General features: G+C 38.7%; 1 protein-coding gene across 5 annotated transcripts in view; it reads right to left on the bottom strand.

The window, feature by feature from the left end:
* Positions 1-21,433, bottom strand: part of DYM (dymeclin) — a 416,736-nt gene that overhangs the window by 185,705 nt on the left and 209,598 nt on the right. For all 5 annotated transcript variants that reach the window (XM_031934503.1, XM_026455157.1, XM_026455155.1 and 2 more), the window contains exon 13: positions 20,646-20,740. In XM_031934503.1, coding sequence (XP_031790363.1) covers positions 20,646-20,740 — 95 coding nt within the window. The remainder of the gene's footprint in view (positions 1-20,645; positions 20,741-21,433) is intronic.

Genomic DNA, 21,433 nt, shown 5'->3' with positions numbered 1-21,433 from the left:
CAGATTTCTGATCTACAGAATTGTGAGATAATAAATCTGTGTGGATTAAGCAGTTAAGTTTGCAGTAACTTGTTACAGCAGCAAATGGAAGCTAATACAGACTTCCTGAAGCAGAGCCTCCTTATCAGTCTCAGAAGGACTGCTCTGGACTTTACTTGGAGAGAAAGGAAATTATTTCTTCTTTAAGATACTCAGATTTTAGGTTTTTCTCTTATTTACAGTTGAACCTAAATCTGACTGATACACTTGATGAAATCCTTTCAACATATAACAATATCATGATCAAAAGCTAAAGAATAACAGAAACTCAAGTGAAATACTATTCAAGTTGTGAACAATTTTTAAAAATAAATGTAATGATACAAGTTAAACAGACTTTAATAAGGCCTATTTTCACTTTCTCAGTTGCAATAAAGATATGGTGTGATACTTCAAATTTACTAACAGTTAGACTATGGCCCAATTTTAAGAAAGTCCTTTTTTAAGTGGCATGAGATTACACTGCTACCAGGCAGTGTCTGAACTAGTCAGGGTTAGTAATTACTTATGAGATACAGTAAGACCAATCAACACACACCAGCAAAACAGGTACAAATGATATGGTAGGAAAGAAAAGTATAGTTTCCAGTAAGTACCATATATCACTGTGAAAGAAAAAAATATTTGTAGCTTGAAAAAATGCCTAAAATCTTTCAATCATCACACAATATTCACTCAATTTCGTAAGTGCAATATAAAAACATAATACTATAAAATCTTCATATTATCTTTTCCTCTTCATAAGGGAATCAGACTTCTGCAAACAAAATTTGTTTAATTCAGTTCTCATTTTAATATGAAACGTTTTATTTCTAGCTACATAAGGAGCATAAAATTTGTATAAAACACTGATAATTGTGTTTCAACTTTTTTTGTTCTGGAATGTCTTATTCACATTACAGGTGTCAGTTTGGATAACTTAAAAATTAAAACCTTTTTAAAAAACGTATTTCAAAGGACTTCCAATTCTCCCTCTTATATGAGAATGGCCTTTGAAATGCCCATTTATACATGTAAAAAATATATATAAATAGGCTGGGCATGGTGGCTCACGCCTGTAATCCCAGCACTTTGGGAGGCCGGGATGGGTGGATCACGAGGTCAGGAGATCAAGACCATCCCAGCTAACATGGTGAAACCCTGTCTCTACTAAAAATGCAAAACATTAGCCAGGTGTGGTGGCAGGCGCCTGTAGTCCCCGCTATTTGGGAGGCTGAGGCAGGAGAATGGCGTGAACCCAGGAGACAGAGCTTGCAGTGAGCCAAGATCATGCCACTGCACTCCAGTCTGGGCGAGACTCTGTCCCCCCAAAAATAAATAAATAAATAGCCATTCTCAGTCATGTTACTGGTATTTTCAGAACTATTTGAATCTGATGAAATAAATCTCACTTTAGGAAAACTAATATATGGAAAGAACAAGTTGCTTTATAAATGGCAAGATTCAGGAAGGGAAATAGGCAGAGGTGAATTCCAAGTGCCAATTTACATTGAGAAATGAAAACAAAGTCTTTTAAAGAAAACAATGTAAGTAAATGGGAAAACGTGAACTTGCTCCCAAAAGGCCACTCCGTAGGAGCCAGGCCTGCAGAACTCCTAGCCTCTGAGGTAGAGGATGAAAACAACATGCACGTGAGAGTCAGATCAGTCCAAACCATCTGCTCTTTGCAAATATAACTTAACAAGGTGAACTAAGGAATCAGTGGTCCCTCATCTTGAACTTGCTCCCGCTAGACTTTGAATCCTTTTCCTTATTGCTTAACGAAGCTCAAGACACACATGATCTGGGAGCAGTTCACCTAGCCCTACTCCCTTGAAGAGAGAAACTCTCCTGCAGTTGCTCATCCAGGTATCTTCATGCTCAATTTTATTAAGCAAATTATCCATAAGGGTCTCCTGCTTGTGACCCCAGGGATCACTTTAGGAGACAAGTACTAAAGGACTGTACACACTGAAAGGTTAGGTAACTTCCCAAGATCACACGGCTGGCAAGAAATGGAGGCTGGTCTCTCATTCCAGTGTTCATACTGTCATACACTGTCTCTGATGCATGAATGAATATTTTCTTCCCAGAGCTGTTTGTATGTATCTTGACATGCATATACACAAACAACCTAAATGTCCTAATATATAGCATTAGCAATTTTAACTGGATAAATTCAATGATATTTTGAGGTCATGTATCTTTGAAAACCGATTATGGAAAATGCCTATAAAACTGTTTTGTTTTTTTTTTTAATTGCATACATATGAGTAGAAAATTATCTAGAGTGTTATCCACCAAGACATCAATTTAAGGATTACCTGGAAGCAGATGTTATATTAATAGTTTCAAGTTTGTCTATATTTTTTGTAATCAGCTTATGTTGCTTTTGTTCTTTGAGTTATTTTTGAATCATTTTTTCTAAAAATATTTATGTGCCATGTATTGTTATAAGGATACCATTAGTGAAAAAAATAAAGATCACTGCCCCTTTGGTGCTTACATGGTAAGAGATGAGAAGAAAAACATACACAGTGAAAAGGCTAGCTCTCCTCCCACCCCATAACCACTTTTATCAGTTTCTTATGTATCCTTCCAAAGTTTCTGCATGTAAACAAGATAAATGCAAACATATATTATTTTCCCCTACACTAATTACATACTACATGTATTATTCCATGTCTTGTATTTTTCACATAATACATCTGAAAGGGCCTTCCATCAGTACCTTACTTTTTTTTTTTCACAGCTGCACGCTATTAGATCAATGTACTATATTTAAGTAGGTTTCTATTGGTGGATATTTGAGTTGTTCCTAATCTTTTGCTATTATAAAAAACTCCCAAAATAAACTAGTACATTGTCATTTTGCACAAATGCATGTAGTATTGTTGGGTCAAAGGGTGACGTTATTTGAAATTTGGATAGATATTACTACATTCTTCATAGGAGTTGTACCAATTTACACTTCAACCAGAAAATTTTGAGACGGTCTGTTTCCACATAACCTGGAAAACAGATTTTTCTAATCTGATAGGTGAAAAACAGCATGTCAGTGAAGTTTTAAACTGCAATTTTCTTATCAGAGTGGAACTGTGCATTTTTAACTATATTTAAGGGCTATGGGATACCCCTTTATGTAACCTTTAAAACTGTGAAATTTGTGAATGCATCGTCTTTAGGCAAATTGGTTACTGCCTCCATAGTGTCTACATGCAGCAATGGATCTGGCTTGAATTAATTAGCTATGTATTAATATTATTTCTTCACTCTTGATGTTAAGAAAGTTAATAGCCAGGATTAGACTATAAGGATATTAACTGTGTATTAGTTCCCCTAAGCCTAGCACAGAGCCTGGTGCACCTTAGCGTCCAATAAAATGTTTGCTTTAAAAAAAGAGCAACAAAAAAGATGTTTTCTTTGGAAGTTAATAGTGCAACAGCACCACCAAGGGGGAGCTTTAGCCAAAGCATCCCCCATCAAATTTCCTCCAGCAGAATCACTTGAACCCAGGAAGCAGAGGTTGCAGTGGGCCGAGACCATGCCATTGCACTCCAGCCTGGATGACAGAGTGAGACTCCGTCTCAAAAAAAAAAAAAAAAAAAGAAAAAGAAAAAAATTTCCTCCAGCCAGATCTCCAAGCCACTGTGAATATATAATCAAATTGGAGATACTGTGAATGCTGTTTAAATGGGACTTGCAAACAACCTTCAGACTCCACCCTCCACATGCTGCCCCTCGGCCTCTCTTGTATAGAACTTGAGCTGTTATTGTCAGAGTGAATATCCAGCCCGCCACATTACCACAAGATAACACAGCCGTACATTTTCTCAGACTAAAGACAAGATTTGGTCAATATCAACAATTCAGTGGACAGCAAGTGCAGCCACATGAACATGCATCATACAGGAACTCTGCACTTGCTTCTCTTCCATTCTGACTATAAAGACACCTCTACTAGATAGTGGGCATTTCCTGCTCAACAAAAGAAACTAAAGGCAAAAGTCTGGGAGATGATATTAATGTCAAATGTAAATTAAAGGAAAAAAATGCAAAGAATAGCATTTGAATGGATTCAGCTTAAATTTTCTATTTTGAACAGAAGCCTGGATGTTGATCTTAAGAATGAAAGTTTTCATTTTCCCAGCTACAATAAGCAATAATTTATAAAACTTAATTTCTAGCAGTCTTGCGGCTGCTAGTATCCAAAGATGGCCACAAATGAACCACATCTCCCAGCATTTATGCCCTTCTGTGGTTCTTTCCTCTTGTATCTGGGCTGGTCTCGTGACATGCTTTTGACCAATAAAACATAACATTCAGGGATAGCTGAGCTAGCCCGTAAGAAACCTTACAGTTTTTGTCACTCTTGGGATGTCCCCTCTTGGGGACCTGCCTACGGTGTAGTGAAGAGGCCAAGCTTCATAGCAAGGTCACAAGGAGAAGAACTGAGGTGTTCCAGGCAACACCTCAACACATCTCCCAGCTAGCATCAACTGCCAGCGTTGAGATGACACCACACTGGACAGCCAGCCCAGCTGTTCTGTGATGGCAAACAAGAGACCTCAAGTAGATAATCACTTAGCTAAGCAATCAACCCAAAGCCCTGTGGAGGTCATTACAAATTGTTGTTTTAAGCCACTAAGTTTTGGGGTAGTTTGTTACACAGAAATAGACAACAGCAACAAATTTATTTCATAACCACACCCGGGCAAGATAAGCAATAAACTTAAAAGGCAATTTAGTACAGTAACACTGCCATCTTAAGACTTTTTAGGATAGAGACCATGAGCTCTTACAGAGAATAAACATGATTTATATATTCTGTATACCCCTTATCTTCCAACATCTGATAACTATGTTCTCAATAAATATTTATTAAATGGAAGCATGAATAATACAAATGTAGTTAAATATTGATTATACTGATGGAAGGAAGTAAAGGTATAATTAATTCAGAAATAGTAGATATTTAAAAGTATATACAGTGACCTCTGTAACACAGACATGCTCACATCCACTCTACCTACCTCATCCTGAAAGGGCATTAGAGTGCTGGCTCTTACACTTCTCTCAGGGCCCAGTTCAACTCTTAAAAATATTAATGAGAACCCCAAAGAACTTTTTCATATGTCAGTTATACTGATAGATATTAAAACTGAGAAAAATATTAAATATTTACGAATTCATTTAAATTTAATCATAAACACATTACATGTTAACACTAATACAGTTAGTGAAAAAGCTCCTTCAGTCATTTGAGAGATACTGGTTCACTGAATTATGCAGATCTTCCAAATGTAGACACATTTCATCAAATAATATTTTTTAAAATCCACATTTATTAACATCATTGATGTTATAACAAAAGTCTAAATTATTGGGAAGTTGTCAAACTCATGATGCCAAATATAAGTCGAATATAAGTCAAAATTTTAATTTTGACTTGAAAACTTTATTAGCAACCAACTCTGGCAGTTTCCTCTCTGCCAAGACTGTCTCATGTTCTTTAGCGTAAAAATGCTATTCCATCAGAAAAGTGGCTAGTTCAGCTCACAACTCCATCACACACCTGCTTTTCCTCAAGACAATCACTGGAACCCAGTATACAGTAGAAGTGCATTATGTGAGCTTCTAGTTTTATCACAGAAAATATCAAAAAGATGTACTCAAGGGTCAAGATTTATAACAACTAATCATTTTTACTATTTCACCAAGGACATTTTTCAGTGAAGATGGCTTTTATTTTACCGCAAATATGTGTGTGGTTGTGGAAAATATAGTGAATACTAGTACAGTTAGGCACCACTTGATTTGTGCTAAGGTCTCAGCAGTTTTACCCCAAGTTTGCTATTGTACCCTTGATGCAAATGTCAGCACAGTGGAAATGGCAAATGATGTCTTATTATAAAAGGCTTAGACTAGACTCCATGGACCCTCTGCGGCCCACAGAACACACTTTGAGAATCAACGCACAGAAGTGATCCAAGACTGCATAGAAACTTTATATAGTCGACATTCTACTCATTCACAACTGAGACTCTGAGTGCAGGTATATGTTAGATGATGTCTGTCTATCCTTTTCAGTTTTATCAATGTCATGTCTGCCAAAAAGAACATTTCCAGGCTAGGGTCAAACTTGGATTTCAATTTCAGCTCCACCACACTAAGAGCTAGATGACCTTGGAAATCTCAGGCTGAGTCTCAGTCTCCTCATCTCTTAAACAGAAATTCTGTACCTTATAGATGGCTAGAGTTACAATTAAATAAGAGAGTGTCCATACAACACTGACTAGGATTACGAGTGATAGAGTAAGTCCTGAATTGAATCAGGTTCTAAATGACTAAGGACCAAAACTATGGCTAATTTCCATGTTTTGGAAGATGGTGGTAACCTGATTTTATTTTTCTCTCCACCACTTGTAGAGGGACCAAATCATAAATGGATATTCATAAAAATGTACCTCTTTACATAATGCAATTCTGACAGATAAAATGATGTCAGGAATTGCTTCCAAATAATCCAGGGTAGGGAGGAAGAGGTGGGGAAATAAATGAAATAAAGTTTGGCAAGAATTGGTATCTGCCGAAGGTAGGTGCTGAGAATCTGAAGTTTCATTATATAATTCTCTTCAAACATGTTTCCAGTTTTTAAAATTAAAAAGGAAAAAATTGATCACTCATTTGAGGCTTCTAAATAATTATGCACTGACTGTAGTTAATTTAATAACGTACAAATTCAGTTTCTACAATAAGTCACCTTCTACACTGCGAGTTATCAACCATTTTCCCAGCACTACAACATGCACCACACATGTACTTCAGGAGCCTTTCTGCAAAGATGAGTCAGATGGGCTGCCTGGAGTTACACTCCACGTGCTCTCACCCCACCCTACCATTCCACTGCTGCTGAGAACTGCTGATCTAATTTAAAGTAATCTGGGCTGGGTGCAGTGGCTCATGGGTGTAATCCCAGCACTTTGGGAGGCCGAGGCAGGCAGATCACCTGAGGTCAGGAGTTTGAGACCAGCCTGGCCAACATGGCGAAACCCCGTCTCTACTAAAAATACAAAAAAATTAGCTGAGCATGGTGGTGCATGCCTGTAGTCCCAGCTACTCGGGAGGCTGAGGCATGAGAATCACTTGAAACTGGGAGGCGGAGGTTGCGCTGAGTGGGAAGTGCCACTGCACTTCAGCCTGTCTGACAGAGTGAGACTCCATCTCAAAAAATGATAATAACAATAAAAATACATAAAGTAATCTGAGTATTTCAATCATCTGATAACTGTAATATACATTGAAAAATAAAGTTTCCTGAGTAAGAAAACAAATTAAAATTGGATGAAGGTCAGCTTGACACACAGCCTCTAGATGGGTTTTATTTTAATACAAAGTTTATTTTCATCCCCTTGTGGGAGTCAAGTCAGATGAAGGAAGTTTTGCGTCTTCTGTACGTCACTGAAAGGGAAGTGTATCCCAAAACGTCAAGTTATACCTAATGTTTCTAAAGGAAGCCTAGGGAAGGGCCAAGAGCCAGATGGACAGAGAAAAGAGCTGCCTCCTCGCTAATTTAAAAGAGGAGACCTGCTCATCTTCCAAGGTATAACTTAAGCATCAATCATCTCACTGGTAAGGCTTTTGTGATATTCAGATGAGCGGGCTGCCTTCTCCTATGTCCCACTTTCATCACAGTAAAAAGCAGAGCCTGCTAGATGATAAGCTCTCTGAAGGCAGCACGAGTCTATGGTGTGAATTGCCAATGCCTGGAGATGTCTGACACATGGTAGCCACACAGAAAATATCTGATAAATGATTACATGTCCCCTAAATACCTACTCTTGCTTAAAATACGCCATGAACAAATCATTATTAGGGTTGGGCGTGGTGGCTCACGCTTGTAATATGAGCACTTTGGGAGGCTGAGGAGGGTGGATCACTTGAGGCCAGGAGTTTGAGATCAGCCTGGCCAACATGGTAAATCCCTGTCTCCACTAAAAATGCAAAAATTATCAAGGTGTGGTGGTATGTGCCTACAATCCCAGCTACGTTGTGAAGCTGAGGCATGAGAATCACTTGAACCTGGGAGGTGGAGGTTGCAGTGGGCTGAGGTCGTGCCACTGCACTCCAGCCTGGGTGACAAAGCGAGACTCTGTTTCAAAAAAAAAACAAAAAAAAAAAAGGGAAAAAAGAAATCATTGATAGAACCAGTCTCTCTAGTTTATCAGAGGACATACTTAGAATCTCAGTGATTCATTTAACACTGAGTGATCCTAAATTGGAAATTCATAATGATATGAAGGTCTTTGATTGGCTTATGTACTAAGATACCATTATTATATCAATATCAGGCAGTAAGTTTTGACAGAGTTGTATATACTTCTGAATTTCCAGGACTAATGGGTCCATGAAAGTTTATTCATAAATAATAGACAAATGCTCTCATGCTTCAATATGATCTTCAAGTTTGACTAAAGCAGGCATATTTTAGATTTTTTTTTTAAAAAAAATCATTAACAGGAGTGTCACATTGGGTTCCTACAGTAATTTTTCTTAACCAGTGGACCTCAAACCCAGAAGGCCTCACAGATCTTTTAAACCAGGATTCCTAAGAAGGCAAAAGTTTTGTCATCAACTAACTTCTCTCCTACTTGTTTAGAAGGTATTCGCTACATATGACTATCTCCCTTGAAAGAACTGGGGAAATCCCCACTCATCTGGTTCTCCATTGGACTTGATTTTCTCATGAACTCCGATTGGGAAAAGCTGCTTAGACTATCTATCACAGGGTGTCTGGGACCCCACTGTTCACCCTCAAATCTTTTCAGTCAGTAACTACTGAAAGATAGTCAATGGGTTTTTAAAAACATGTCAACAGGGGGATCACATGTTTAGAAAGGTTGGCAACAACTGCCCCCAAGTAAAGTGTTATATTAAATGACCAAGTACACAAATTACTTGTTTTTAATTTAAAACTTCACTTACAAGAAGCACTGGCAAAGGAAGGTGGTGCAGTATTGTAGACAGAGCACAGGCACAGGTTTAAATACCAATGTTGTCACTGTCTATAGACAAGTTACTTCTCTGAGATTTAGTTTCTTCATTATAAAATATAAATAATACTCATATTATTGGATAACACAAATAACTAATTGCACAGGATCCAGTATGTGTGTAACAGATACCAGCTTTGCAGAAGAAGAAGAAAAAAAACCAAAAACAAGGTAGTCTATACGTACACTGGTTCCTCCTTACCTATAGCCAGTAGATATTAACCATTTGTTATAGCTCAATTCAAGTATCAGAATTTCATCATTTGTTCATATACCTACTGGGCCATCATGAACAAGCCATGGTGCTGTGAGCCCTCTAACAAGGAAGATCTTTTTCCTTTGATAATTACTGGGTGACTGCTGCAGGAAGTCAGGAACCCCTAATGGAGGGACTGGCTGAAGCCATGGCAGAGAACATAAATTGTGAAGATTTCATGGACATTTGTCAGTTCCCAAAATTAATACTTTTATAATTAATTATGCCTGTCTTTACTGCAATCTCTGAACATAAATTATGAAGATTTCATGGACATTTATCACTTCCCCAATCAATACTTTTATAATTTCTTATGCATGTCTTACTTTGATCTCTTAATCCCGTCATCTCCATAAGCTGAGGATGTATGTCACCTCAGGACCCTGTGATGACTGCATTAACTATACAAATTGTTTGCAAAACATGTGTGTTTGAACAATATGAAATCAGTGCATCTGTAAAAAGAACAGAACAACAGCGATTTTCAGGGAACAAGGAAAGATAACCATAAGGTCTGACTGCCTGCGGGGTCGGGCAGAATACAGCCATATTTTTCTTCTTGCAGAAAGCGAGTAGGAGAAATATTGCTGAATTTTCTTCCCAGAAAGGAACAACCCTGGGGAAGGAATGCATTCCAAGGGGGTAGGTCTACAGATGGCTGCTCTGGGAATGTCTGTCTTATGCGGTTGAGATAAGGACTGAAATATGCCCTGGTCTCCTGCAGTGCCCTCAGGCTTACTAGGATTGGAAAATTCCAGCCTGTAAATTCTAGTCAGACTGGTTCTCTGCTCTTGAACCCTGTTTCCTGTTAAGATGTTTATCAAGACAACGTGTGCACAGTGAGACACAGACCCTCTCAGTTATTCTAATTTTGCCTTTGCCTTGTGATCTTTTATTGCCCTATCTTAATGAAACAATGACAGGTTTTTCCAGTGGCAACAGAAATTCACAACTAGGTAAGGAGTGTTGGGAGACAATTCCCCACTCTCTCATGTTTTGCACATCTTAAAAGCAGAGGCATTAGCAGCCTTCTGCTCTGGGCTATCTTTGCATGGATGCTTGTAGAGTGAACAGACTTGGAAGACAGAGACAGTGTCTCTCTCTAGAGCAGAGAGTAGTTTGATAACAAATATATTAAAGATGTCTCCCTTCAAAGCAAAGGTTGGGCAGGTGTGCTTGAAGGCTATTATAAAATACTGGGGATTCCCAAGCTCTGGGTTCCTCTCCTGTACTGCAACCCACTGCACTTGCAGGTGTCACCTGGCCCTTGTTATGTTGCCCTGTGGGTATGGGAACCACACAAGAAAAGAGTATTCTGGCTCCTACTACTGCTATGACTAATAATTTACAATAAAAACATATAATAAAAGGACAATAACAAACTCTCCTTTGTCTCTGACCCAGGAGTCTTGAGTGTCCTACCAGAATCTACAAAATCGTAGCAGGTGAATTTGTTAGCTTGAAAGTAGGTAAAAATCTTACAAACTTCATAAAAATAGATAGGCTTATGGAGGCTTAATAATTGATGACTAAGAGAACAAAGTATGAACCACACCCAGTTACCTCTGTAACATCATGGTGACGTTCAATAAAGCTCTATGGAAGTTATTTTAAAGTTTAATTTGCTATGTGGCAATTTTGCTCACAAAGGTCTTTACTTATAAGAAATAAAAAATCTGATAAACACATGACATGCTTCCTTAAAGCTGACATTTTGAATGTGCCAGCAGTCTAAACTGAAATTAAACCAATTATGAAGTTTTCATGTGTCCCATCAAGTCTGCCAAGATACCCTGTTGTACAATACTAGCAATTTTTTGAAGAGGCAACAATTTTCTACTGGAAACTTATAAATTTTCAGAGAGAAGCTGCCTAATGTTCTCAGTGTAACTCCTTAAGAAATGACTAAACTAAAAAAGCAAACCAAGCCAGATTTCCCTGAAAAAATTAGCTGCCTTCAAAGTCCCACTGGCTGTAAGAAATACAGGAAGCCAGATTTTCAAGACAAACATTCCTCCTTCCTTTCCTGGCTACTGCTATGCCAAGATCAAACAAGGATCAGCAAAGACCAAAGGAATGAAGAAACTGGAACCTTTTTATTGCCTGGGCATTGGGCAAGAGCAAGCTAATTCTATCTTTTAAAAATGAAATCATACACATTTAAGAGAAGTATTTCCACTGCAAGCCATTGCTCAGATCTCCTACCAATTTACAATAAAACAATTATTAAAAACTTCTATGTTCAGTAAGATCTTCATTTTCTTTGTTAGAAAAATATTTGGGGAATATAGGCAATTCGAAAATCCATCGGGCAGGGAATCAGAATCTAGCAATGTTAGCAGAGACCAATAAATTCTTTTGTAGAGATATTATCCAGATTTATTTTTAGATTCAAAATATCTAAAAAATGTGATAATACTATAATAGAGAAAACAGAGATGCAAGACTTTACAAGCCATCATTAACTCTTACATCACTCAAATGAAGTAGGTATCATACCTCATTCAAGAGATGAAAAAAAAGTTAAATAACTTAGCAAGGTTTTGAAAACAGAACTGAACTATTCGTTACAACTCTTACTATCAGATAATTCCCTCCCTAAAGAAATAATCTCTTGACTACAGTGCTAACAATAAAATGAGGTTGAAATAAAATCAAAGTTTAAAAAAATAAAACCAACTATAACACTTAATTTCTAGATACAACAAATGGCATTAGTCTGCAATAAAAACACAAGATATCTCAAATTAAAGAGGACTTCAGCAGTGGTAGGCATTCATAAGTATTTATTAAATTAAAAATAAAATTTAATATCAAGGATTAGATATAAAAAATATTATTGTCTCAGGCTAAAAGACACACAGTTCTTATCCTCTTTTCCAGGATAATTTCCACATACCATGTATTGTAATACCTGAACACATCCATACCTGTCTCAAACATGTCAGTTCTAAAAAATGGAAAAGACCTTCCTGTCTTTGCTACTATAACTTTAGGTGCTTAGCCAGATTGGGAGGCAGGTGGAATCGGGGCTGGGGGAAAGCAAATTGCATGACCACCAAGGGCACGGCTACCTTAGATTGCAGAGAACTGTCTCTTCCAGATAAATCGCAGGAGTGTGGATCCATGGTCTCATGGTGAGTGAGTCACTCTCAGAAGGAGTATTCTACCATTCTTGGAGTGAGCCAAGCTTTTGATCTGGACAAACCTGGGACAGCCACTTACCAGCTGTGAAGAGTCAATACCCTTGACTGTCTAAACCTCCAGACTTCAACTAGTCTTAAATGTAACACAAGAGAGATAAGTGTTGAGACGCGGGGAATGGCAGGTATAAATGTATCATTAAATGGACTTTTTAAAAAATAAGGCAATATTTCTAAAATATCATAACCATACATTATATTACATATTTGAACTGTGCATGTGTGTGTGTGTATTATAAATTCATCCCAACAAACAGGTCAATTTGCTTATTAATATTCCCCTTTACGTTTGAGAAAAAAAAACCCATGAAAACTTAATTCAGTGGGAACAGAAGTGAGGAAGCCTATTGGGGTAAGTTAATATTAAATAATTATTTAAATGAAGGCTGGCGGCAAATTGTCTTTTTTTCTTTAATTCCATGAGCCTGAATGGCTCATGGAAAAAAAATACCTTATTTGCCGAAAATAGAGGAGCTGACCACAGAGTTCAACAATCAACTTGTGTTTTGTAGTCTTCAAAAAAATGCTGGGTGATTAAAATATGTGTCATTGCGTGTGCAGGGCAGGAAAAGGCAGCTCACATAAAATACCAGCTTGAGACTACACGGAAGTTACACAACCATACACTTAAAATCTGAAGTGTATACACTCACTCCTGATGGCTGTGAGAAAAAGTGAAAGCGTAAGTCATGGATTTGAGAATTTTAAAATTCTTAAATTGCATGATCAAATTTTATCAGAAATAACTGTATTGCTCTCATAAAATTGTTTTAATTCAAAGCTAATCTATATTTTGTATTACTTTATTCTCAAGAGGTGTGAAAACCCAGAAAGCTTTCAACAGTGTGTGGCACTGTCTAAAGCATCTTATGGACACCAGATCATCACCTTCACTAGTTTCAAGCGGCAGCAGATATCTGCAAAACATAGCCAGATGCTAATCAACTTGCACGAAGTCTCAGAATAGTGGGTGCCGGAACTAAGTTTAAATTCCAGATGCCAGCCCATCTTCTAAGAATCAGTCACTAAGCATTTATTAAAAGTCTATTGTGTGCCTACAGAGAGCGACTCTCTGTAAAGTAATGCAAAGAAATATAAAATAAGTCTTTTACCTCCAGTAATTATTACTCTGCTTAAGCAACAGGACTTGCAGCTCCAGACCAGGCCAGTATGTCATAAGCACCTACACTGGACAGGTCAAGACTTGGAAGTTCTATCTTTCCCACACCTACTACTAAAAGAAGCCAGGTAACCATAGCCAGATCTTCTAACATGTAACTTTCTCCTTTCCCAGGGCTTTCCTTCCTGCTCTAGCCCCAGTAACTAGCCCCTAGGCCAGAAACTGACAGTGATCCATGGTCTGCTATGAAGAGATGAATAGAGCCAAATGGGTTCTTTCTCTTTGTAGTCTGAAGAATGGGGAATATGAAACAACTATGTTAGCAGCAACTTGGTCCAAATAAAAGGCCTAGGAGCTGAACTGGGGAGGCCTCAGCAAGTTGAAGAAGCCACTGCAGGTTCAAGATAAAAGACACAGAATAAAGGGGTGGGAAGCTGGTTGAAAAAGAAACATCTACAGAAAAAAAGAGGTGATACAAAGAACCGCCTCAACTTTTTTCTAGTTCCAGACCACATTTATCCAGATTCAGCAGTATAGCTGGGAAAGAGCAAGGAACTTTCAGTAATGATTCAGGAAAGCAGAAGCAGTGGGTACATGGCAAATGGCAACTGAAGATGAAGGGCAAAGGGCAGGGCCCAGACTGTCATTTTAAGAAAGGGTTGCTCAGCCTTGATAGTACTGCCATCCTGGGTTGGGTAATGCTTTCTTGTGGGGGCTGTCGTGTGCACTGCAGAATGTTTAGCAACATCTCTGGCCTCTACCCACTAGATGTCAGTAGCAACCTCTTTCCCAGTTTCAGCAACAACAACGAAATCTCCACGTATTGTCAAATGTTCCCTGGGGGGCAAAATCACCCCAGTGAAGAGCACAGGTCAGATTTTTAACCTAATAACAATAGGAAGCCATTTAATGTTTTTAAGCAAAGGAAGCAATAAGATGAGATTTGCTTTTCCAATGAATACAGCAGTGTGCAGGGTTGAGTAGGGAGGCAAAAAGACCCAGTTAGACTACTGGCATAGTGTGGGTGAAGACGATACACATGTGAACCAAGACAGCAGCCATGGAGAAAGGGAAGAGCATTCACATGCAAATGACAATGGCAGAGTTAGGTACAACTTCAGGGTCCAGTAAGAGAATTTGAGAGAAAGGCAGAAAAGTTACAGAATTGGCTTGGCAATTTGGGTGACCATGGTGAGCGCCATTACCTAGGATAGGGGATTTAAAAGGAAGAGCAGGTTTGAAAATGAGTTCAGTTTTAAACATAATGAAAGTCTGAAGTAAGCATGGGATACCCAGGTAGTGAACCTAGTGGAGTTGGTGCTTAGCCAGCTAAAGCTTACTCGGGGCAAATTATGTGCTAGGCCTTTTACAAATGTCAATGCACTTCATTCTCACCATAATCCTTTGAGATAGCAGCTACTGCCACTCCCATCTTACAGATGGGAAACTGCTGCACAGAGAAGGTAAAGAATATCATCACCAAGGTTCCACAGGTAGTAAAGTTCTAGAGCTGAAATCTCAAACCCTGGCAGTCTGGCTCCAGAGGCTATGTGCTTATCCTCTACATTGTACCGTCTGCCAGTACAGTGAAGGAGAAAGATCTAGATTATGAATTTAAACTTGGGTGGTGTTTTAGTCAGTTCTCACGCTGCTATATATCCTCTACATTGTACCGTCTGCCAGTACAGTGAAGGAGAAAGATCTAGATTATGAATTTAAACTTGGGTGGTGTTTTAGTCAGTTCTCACGCTGCTATAAAGAACTGCCTGAGGCTTGCGCAGTGTCTTACACCTGTAATCCCAGCACTTTGGGAGGCTAAGGTGGGCAGATCACTTGAGGCCAGGAGTTCAAGACCAGCTTGGCCAACATGGTGAAACCCCATCTCTACCAAAAATACAAAAATTAGCCAGGTGTGGTGGCAAGCACCTACCTGTAATCCCAGCTACTTGGGAGGCTGAGGCGGAAGAATGGCTTGAACCTGGGAGGCGGAGGTTGCAGTGAGCTGAGATTGCACCACTGCACTCCAGCCTGGCCAACAGAGTGAGACTTGTCTTAAAAAGAAAAAAAGAACTGCATGAGACTGGGTAATTTATAAAGTTAAGAGGTTTCATTGACTCACAGTTCAGCACAGCTGGGGAGACCTCAGGAAACTTACAATCATGGCAGAAGGTGAAGGAGAAGCACAGCACCTTCTTCACAAAGTGGCAGGGAGAAGAGTGGCACAGCCAAGGGAGAAGAGCCCCTTATAAAACCATCAGATCTTGTGAGACTCACTATCATGAGAACAGCATGGGGGAAACTGCACCCATGATTCAATTACCTCCACCTGTTCTCTCCCTTCACATGTGGGGATTATGGGGATTACAACTCAAGATGAGATTTTGGGTAGGGACACAAAGCCTAACCATATCAAGAGATTTTCAGTATACAAATGACAGTATGTAAAGTCACTGACATATATGTGATCTCCCAGAGAAAATGTGTAAAGACAGAAGAAAACGAGACAGAATGAGATACTAGAGGAAACTACCTGTTAAGCAAACGGTGAAGGAGAAGCCAGAGGAAACAGCCAGTGGAGGGACATGAAAGACAATAAGGGACAGTCTTAAGGGCTGGAAGTAAATGATATCTTTCTAACCCAGAGCAATCCCTTGCATATAATCTGCTCTTTATAAATGTCTTGAAATTGAATAACCTCATAATCCTAAATAAAGAACACAGCAAATATGCACCCTTACAGCACATCCAAAAGACTTACATATCGAGCAAAACTCAAATTAGATCTGTGATTCTCCTAGAACACCAAGAGTCTGTAGAAGATACATTGTCATTAAATATGAGCAACGGCCTAGGCACTGTAAGAAATAATTCCTTACATTTATGTCCAGCTAAGACGGCTTCTCAAAGCTTTATCCACATCCTTTCATAGCAATGTAACATGTTATCTGTTTTGCATTTTGTTGAAGATAATGTGAAATACTGACTCTTCTAAGTTTTTGCATCTGGCAAATATCAAATTGTGTAGTCTCTTTCTAAAAGAGGATTTAGGAATCATGTATATGAAAACTGCTTACTTCTCACTTGAAGCAGTTACTAGAGAGTCTGGTGAATTCTGAGTTGTACTGCTGTAATACCTTCTGGGTATCTAAACAGTTTTTGTTATGCATCCCTTATCATACATTTCTATACCCTAAACACAAATATTTAGTAGAAAATGAGTTACCTCAAAGTACAAAAAAGCTGGCTCCCATTTCCAGCTCAAGACAAATGTTTTCTCAGGAAATACATAATGATTTCCAGGCAAAAACTCAAAGTGTTTTCTAAACTTTAATGTGGATGCAAATCATCCGGGGATCTTGTTAAAAAGAAGACTCTGATCCAGTAGGTCAAAAGCCACACCTACACTCTATATTTCCAACAAGCGCCCTCCTGTGTGACACGATGCTCTGGTCCACGCCAGCTACTCAAATGTGGTCCTTGAACAAGAAAAGTGTTGGCAGCATGTGGGAGCTGGGTAGAACTACACTTCCCTCAGTGTGACAAACAGACCATGATACTATCATCTGCTCAAAGAAGTGACTCAAAATGTTTACCTTAAATTCTTTTCTTCAAAATCCACTTATAAACTCATTCAATCATACTTTATTTTTTTTTTTGTTATTAAGAAAAGACCTTCTTTTCTCTCCATTCCTTTGGATTATTCTAAACTGTGAGTCCCACCCACGCCTAGCCAATTTGGCATTTTCATATCAAACAACATGGCCCCAGCTGTTCCTTTCAGGCTTCTCACCTATAAACCCAATAGAGGTCCACAGCATGCCAGTTCCATGAAACTGGTTATTTTCTACATATAAATCATGCTCTCTCACCATACACCCTCTTGTTTTGCTTCAGTTTGTTGTAGCTGATGATTGCTGTATCACGCCAGTCTCTCTTATCTATCATGTCATCTTTCTCTAGCCACCCTGCCTAATCTTTCAACGAGAAGCATTCTCACCCTTCTTGGAACCAGCCATTCACCCCCTCCATAGCAATTTTTCTTTCATTATAATATTAGGATATAATAATATATATTTCATATAACATTCTGCTGTATAAAGGATCCTTGTATCATATATATGCAAAGATTGGTCCTGGTCTTATTCCTCCTACTGAATTGCAAGCTTCTTGAGGGCAAGAATCTTTATTATTTCTTTTGATACTTCTTGCATTGCTTAACATAGTTCCTTACTCATATTATGCTACCTAAAAATCTATTAAAATGAAGTAAAGCACTACTCATTATTGATGATCACAATCTAAATATTCTCAGATCACAAATCTAAACTATGTTTCTTATTTCTTCAAATATGATTGGTTTATTTTCTACTTTTGTCATCACAGATTAAAACTTGGGCACAGTGTTTTAATATACATTTTTCCCAACTAGAATTTTTTTGCATCTCAAAAATATTTAATCGTACTTAATGCATTTTATCAGAACTTAAATTCTCAACCAGCTAATTTGGCTTTTTTTTTTGAGACAGAATTTCACTCTGTTGCCCAGGCTAGAGTGCAGTGGCGTGATCTTGGCTCACTGCAAGCTCCGCCTGTGGGGTTCACGCCATTCTCCTGCCTCAGCCTCCCGAGTAGCTGGGACTACAGGCGCCCACCACCACACCCGGCTACTTTTTTGTATTTTTAGTAGAGACGGGCTTTCACCGTGTTAGCCAGGATGGTCTCGATCTCCTGACCTCGTGACCCACCTGCCTCGGCCTCCCAAAGTGCTGAGATTACAGGCGTGAGCCACCACGCCTAGCCAATTTGGCATTTTCATATCAAACAAGCTAAATGTTCATTTGTCATTTGAGAAAAGTTAACTGTGTAATGAAATCTTCATGAAACCGTTATAAAACTGCACATAAACAGGAAAACAGCCTACAAAGCAGCACAGAAATCATTAACTCTGTTATGGTGAAATAAAGCATGGTGACAAAGGTTAACTCCTGGAAACTAAAGGCTCTTCAGAATACCTGAAAAACTTCAAGGTAGGAGGAGATCTCTATGTTTACTTTAAATAGTGAAGTTCACATTAGTCCAATGTCAGCCAACTAGATGATCTCTAAAGTACAAACCCAAAAAACAATCTAATGGAATGTATTAAGACGAGACATAAATTAAATAGTGAGTCAACGCAAAATATCCTCTACTAAATTTTGAAGATAAACAGACAACTTAATTTTGAGTAACTTAAAAATGAGCCCAGGTCAATCAATGCCTAAACAATGAATAGAATGTGAGATCAGCGCTTAAAAGTGATATGCTGTTGTGATCACCACCAATGACTGCTAAACAAAACTGAATGGTCAAAACCACATGACCAGGCTGAGGCAGGAGGATCTCTTGAACCCAGGAGTTTGAGCTTTCCATGAGCTATGGTTGCTCCACTGCACTCCAGCCTGCTTGAAAGAGTGAAACCCTGTCTCTTAAAAAAAACAAGAAAAGACCAGGCGCAGTGGCTCATGCCTGTAATCCCAGCATTTTGGGAGGCTGAGGTGGGCGGATCACAAGGTTGGGAGTTTGAGACCAGCCTGAACAACATGGTGAAACCCTGTCTCTACTAAAAATACAAAAATTAGCCAGGCCTGGGTGACAGAGTGAGACCCTGTCTGGGGGGGAGGGGGGGGAGAAGAAAAACCCTGCATTGCCCCAAAAGTAAAAATTAAAGGAAACAATATGACTTCACTGAGGTTCTATTTGAGAGCTACTTGGACAATACCGAACATCCTACAGGAAGTCAAAAAAGTACCCCCATATATTAACAAGTCCTGCAATGATACTCACTCATGACTGGTTAGTTAGCTTTCCTACCCTTAAAAGTCATGTCTTTACATGGTGAAACCCCGTCTCTACTAAAAATACAAAAAAAAAAAAAAATTAGCCAGGTGTGGTGGCGGGCCCCTGTAGTCCCAGCTACTTGGGAGGCTGAGGCAGGAGAATGATGTGAACCCAGGAGATGGAACTTGCAGTGAGCCGATATCGCACCACTGCACTCCAGCCTAAAAGAGCGAGACTCCATCAAAAAAAAAAAAAAAAGAAAGAAAAAAAAGTCATGTCTTTGGCAGTGGGTGGGGAAGAGACAAGGGTTTCTGGCTGACAGAATAATGGCTCCCTCAAAAATGTTCACATCCTAATCCCATGGACTTATGACTGTTACCTTACATGGCAAAAGGGACCTTATGATTATGATTCTGGCTTTGAGATGGGAAGATAATCCTGGATCAGGAAGGGTCCAGGAAATCACAAGAGTCCTCAGCGTGGAAGAGGGAACCACAAGAAGAGGTCAGAGTGATGAGGTATGAGAAGGACTCAACAATCTACTGTTGCTGGCTTTGATAAGAGGAAGGGGCCATGAGCCAAGGAATGCAGGCAGCCTCCAACCACTAGAAGAGGCATGGAAACAGATTCTTCTTTACAGCCTACAGACAGAAACGTAGCTCTGTTTCAGTTTTAGCCTAATGAGATCCATGGTGGATTTCTAAACTAGAGAATTTTAAAATGACCAATTTGTGCTTTCAACCACTAATTTTTGGTAATTTGTTATGGCAACAATAGGAAACTAATACACGGGTGAACTGCTATAAACATTCTCTAAAACGCACACAGATAAATCCTTAAAAGTATATTGTGATGCTCTATAAAATGCTCATCAAATACATTCATATTTAATTTACATTACTAAGAAATATACCTGCTCCTCTAAAAAACTAACAACATTACACTTAAAATTACATTTTATAAAAAGATTGTACATAAATACAATTAACTTTGATCAAAAAGTTAGGTTAGAAAACAAAACAGAACAAATTATTTTTAACAAAACAAGAAGGTGATAAAAATTAAGTAGGAAAATGTGGTAGTCCTCACAGGTTACATTTAAAATGGAACCACCAGAGTATCCATCTTAATAGCTCAACCGGAAGCAAATCAGTATTTCTTTTAAAGTTCATGTTTACCTGATGATCCTCTGGGCAGCATACTGATGGAGAGAACGAAACTGTGCTGACATATTTGCTAAAGCTGCCAAACAATTCGTGTGAAGGTACTTGTCCTGTGAGGAAACAGCAAGTGTAAAACATACAAGCAAGTCTTCTCCATATTTTAACCAAGGTTAACTATTAATAGAAGCAAATATAAACTCAGTTGTCACTGATTTTAGAAAGTTCAGATCCACAATCTCTTTTTTCTAATTCCTAAATCCATAAAGCACTGAAAATTCAAAGTTTTTTTCACAACACAAAAAATGATGATGTTTCTGATGGTCTTCATTATTCCCTCCATGGTGAATATTGAAATACTTCGCTACAGAAATATAATGTTTAATTACAGCATGCTACTTAAGGCCCTAATGGTTACACACAGTAGAGTATATAAACTATAATTATCTTTCTAAAATTCAAAAACTTCTGCTTTCTAAAACATAGCTGGCTCCTAGGGTTTCAGAAAAAAGACATGAATGTGTATCTGCAACAGCCCCACAGAGGAAAATAACTGAAAATGAGCTGGGAGCAGGGGCTCACGCCTATAATCCCAACACTTTGGGAGGCCACAGTAGGAGGATCACTTCAGGACAGGAGTTCAAAACCAATTCAAGACCAGTCTGGGCAACATAGCGAGACTTTGGCTATTAAAAAAAAAAAAAAAAAAATTAGCCAGGTGTGGTGGCATATGCCTGTGGTCCTAGCTCTTCAGGAGGCTGAGGCAGGAGGATCACTTAAGCCCAGGGGTTGGAGGTTACAGTGAG

Source organism: Piliocolobus tephrosceles, chromosome 18 (genome assembly GCF_002776525.5).
Source record: "Piliocolobus tephrosceles isolate RC106 chromosome 18, ASM277652v3, whole genome shotgun sequence".
Lineage (NCBI taxonomy): Eukaryota > Metazoa > Chordata > Mammalia > Primates > Cercopithecidae > Piliocolobus > Piliocolobus tephrosceles.
Note: the sequence above shows the minus strand (reverse complement) of the source record. Positions and strands in the feature narration are given on the sequence as shown.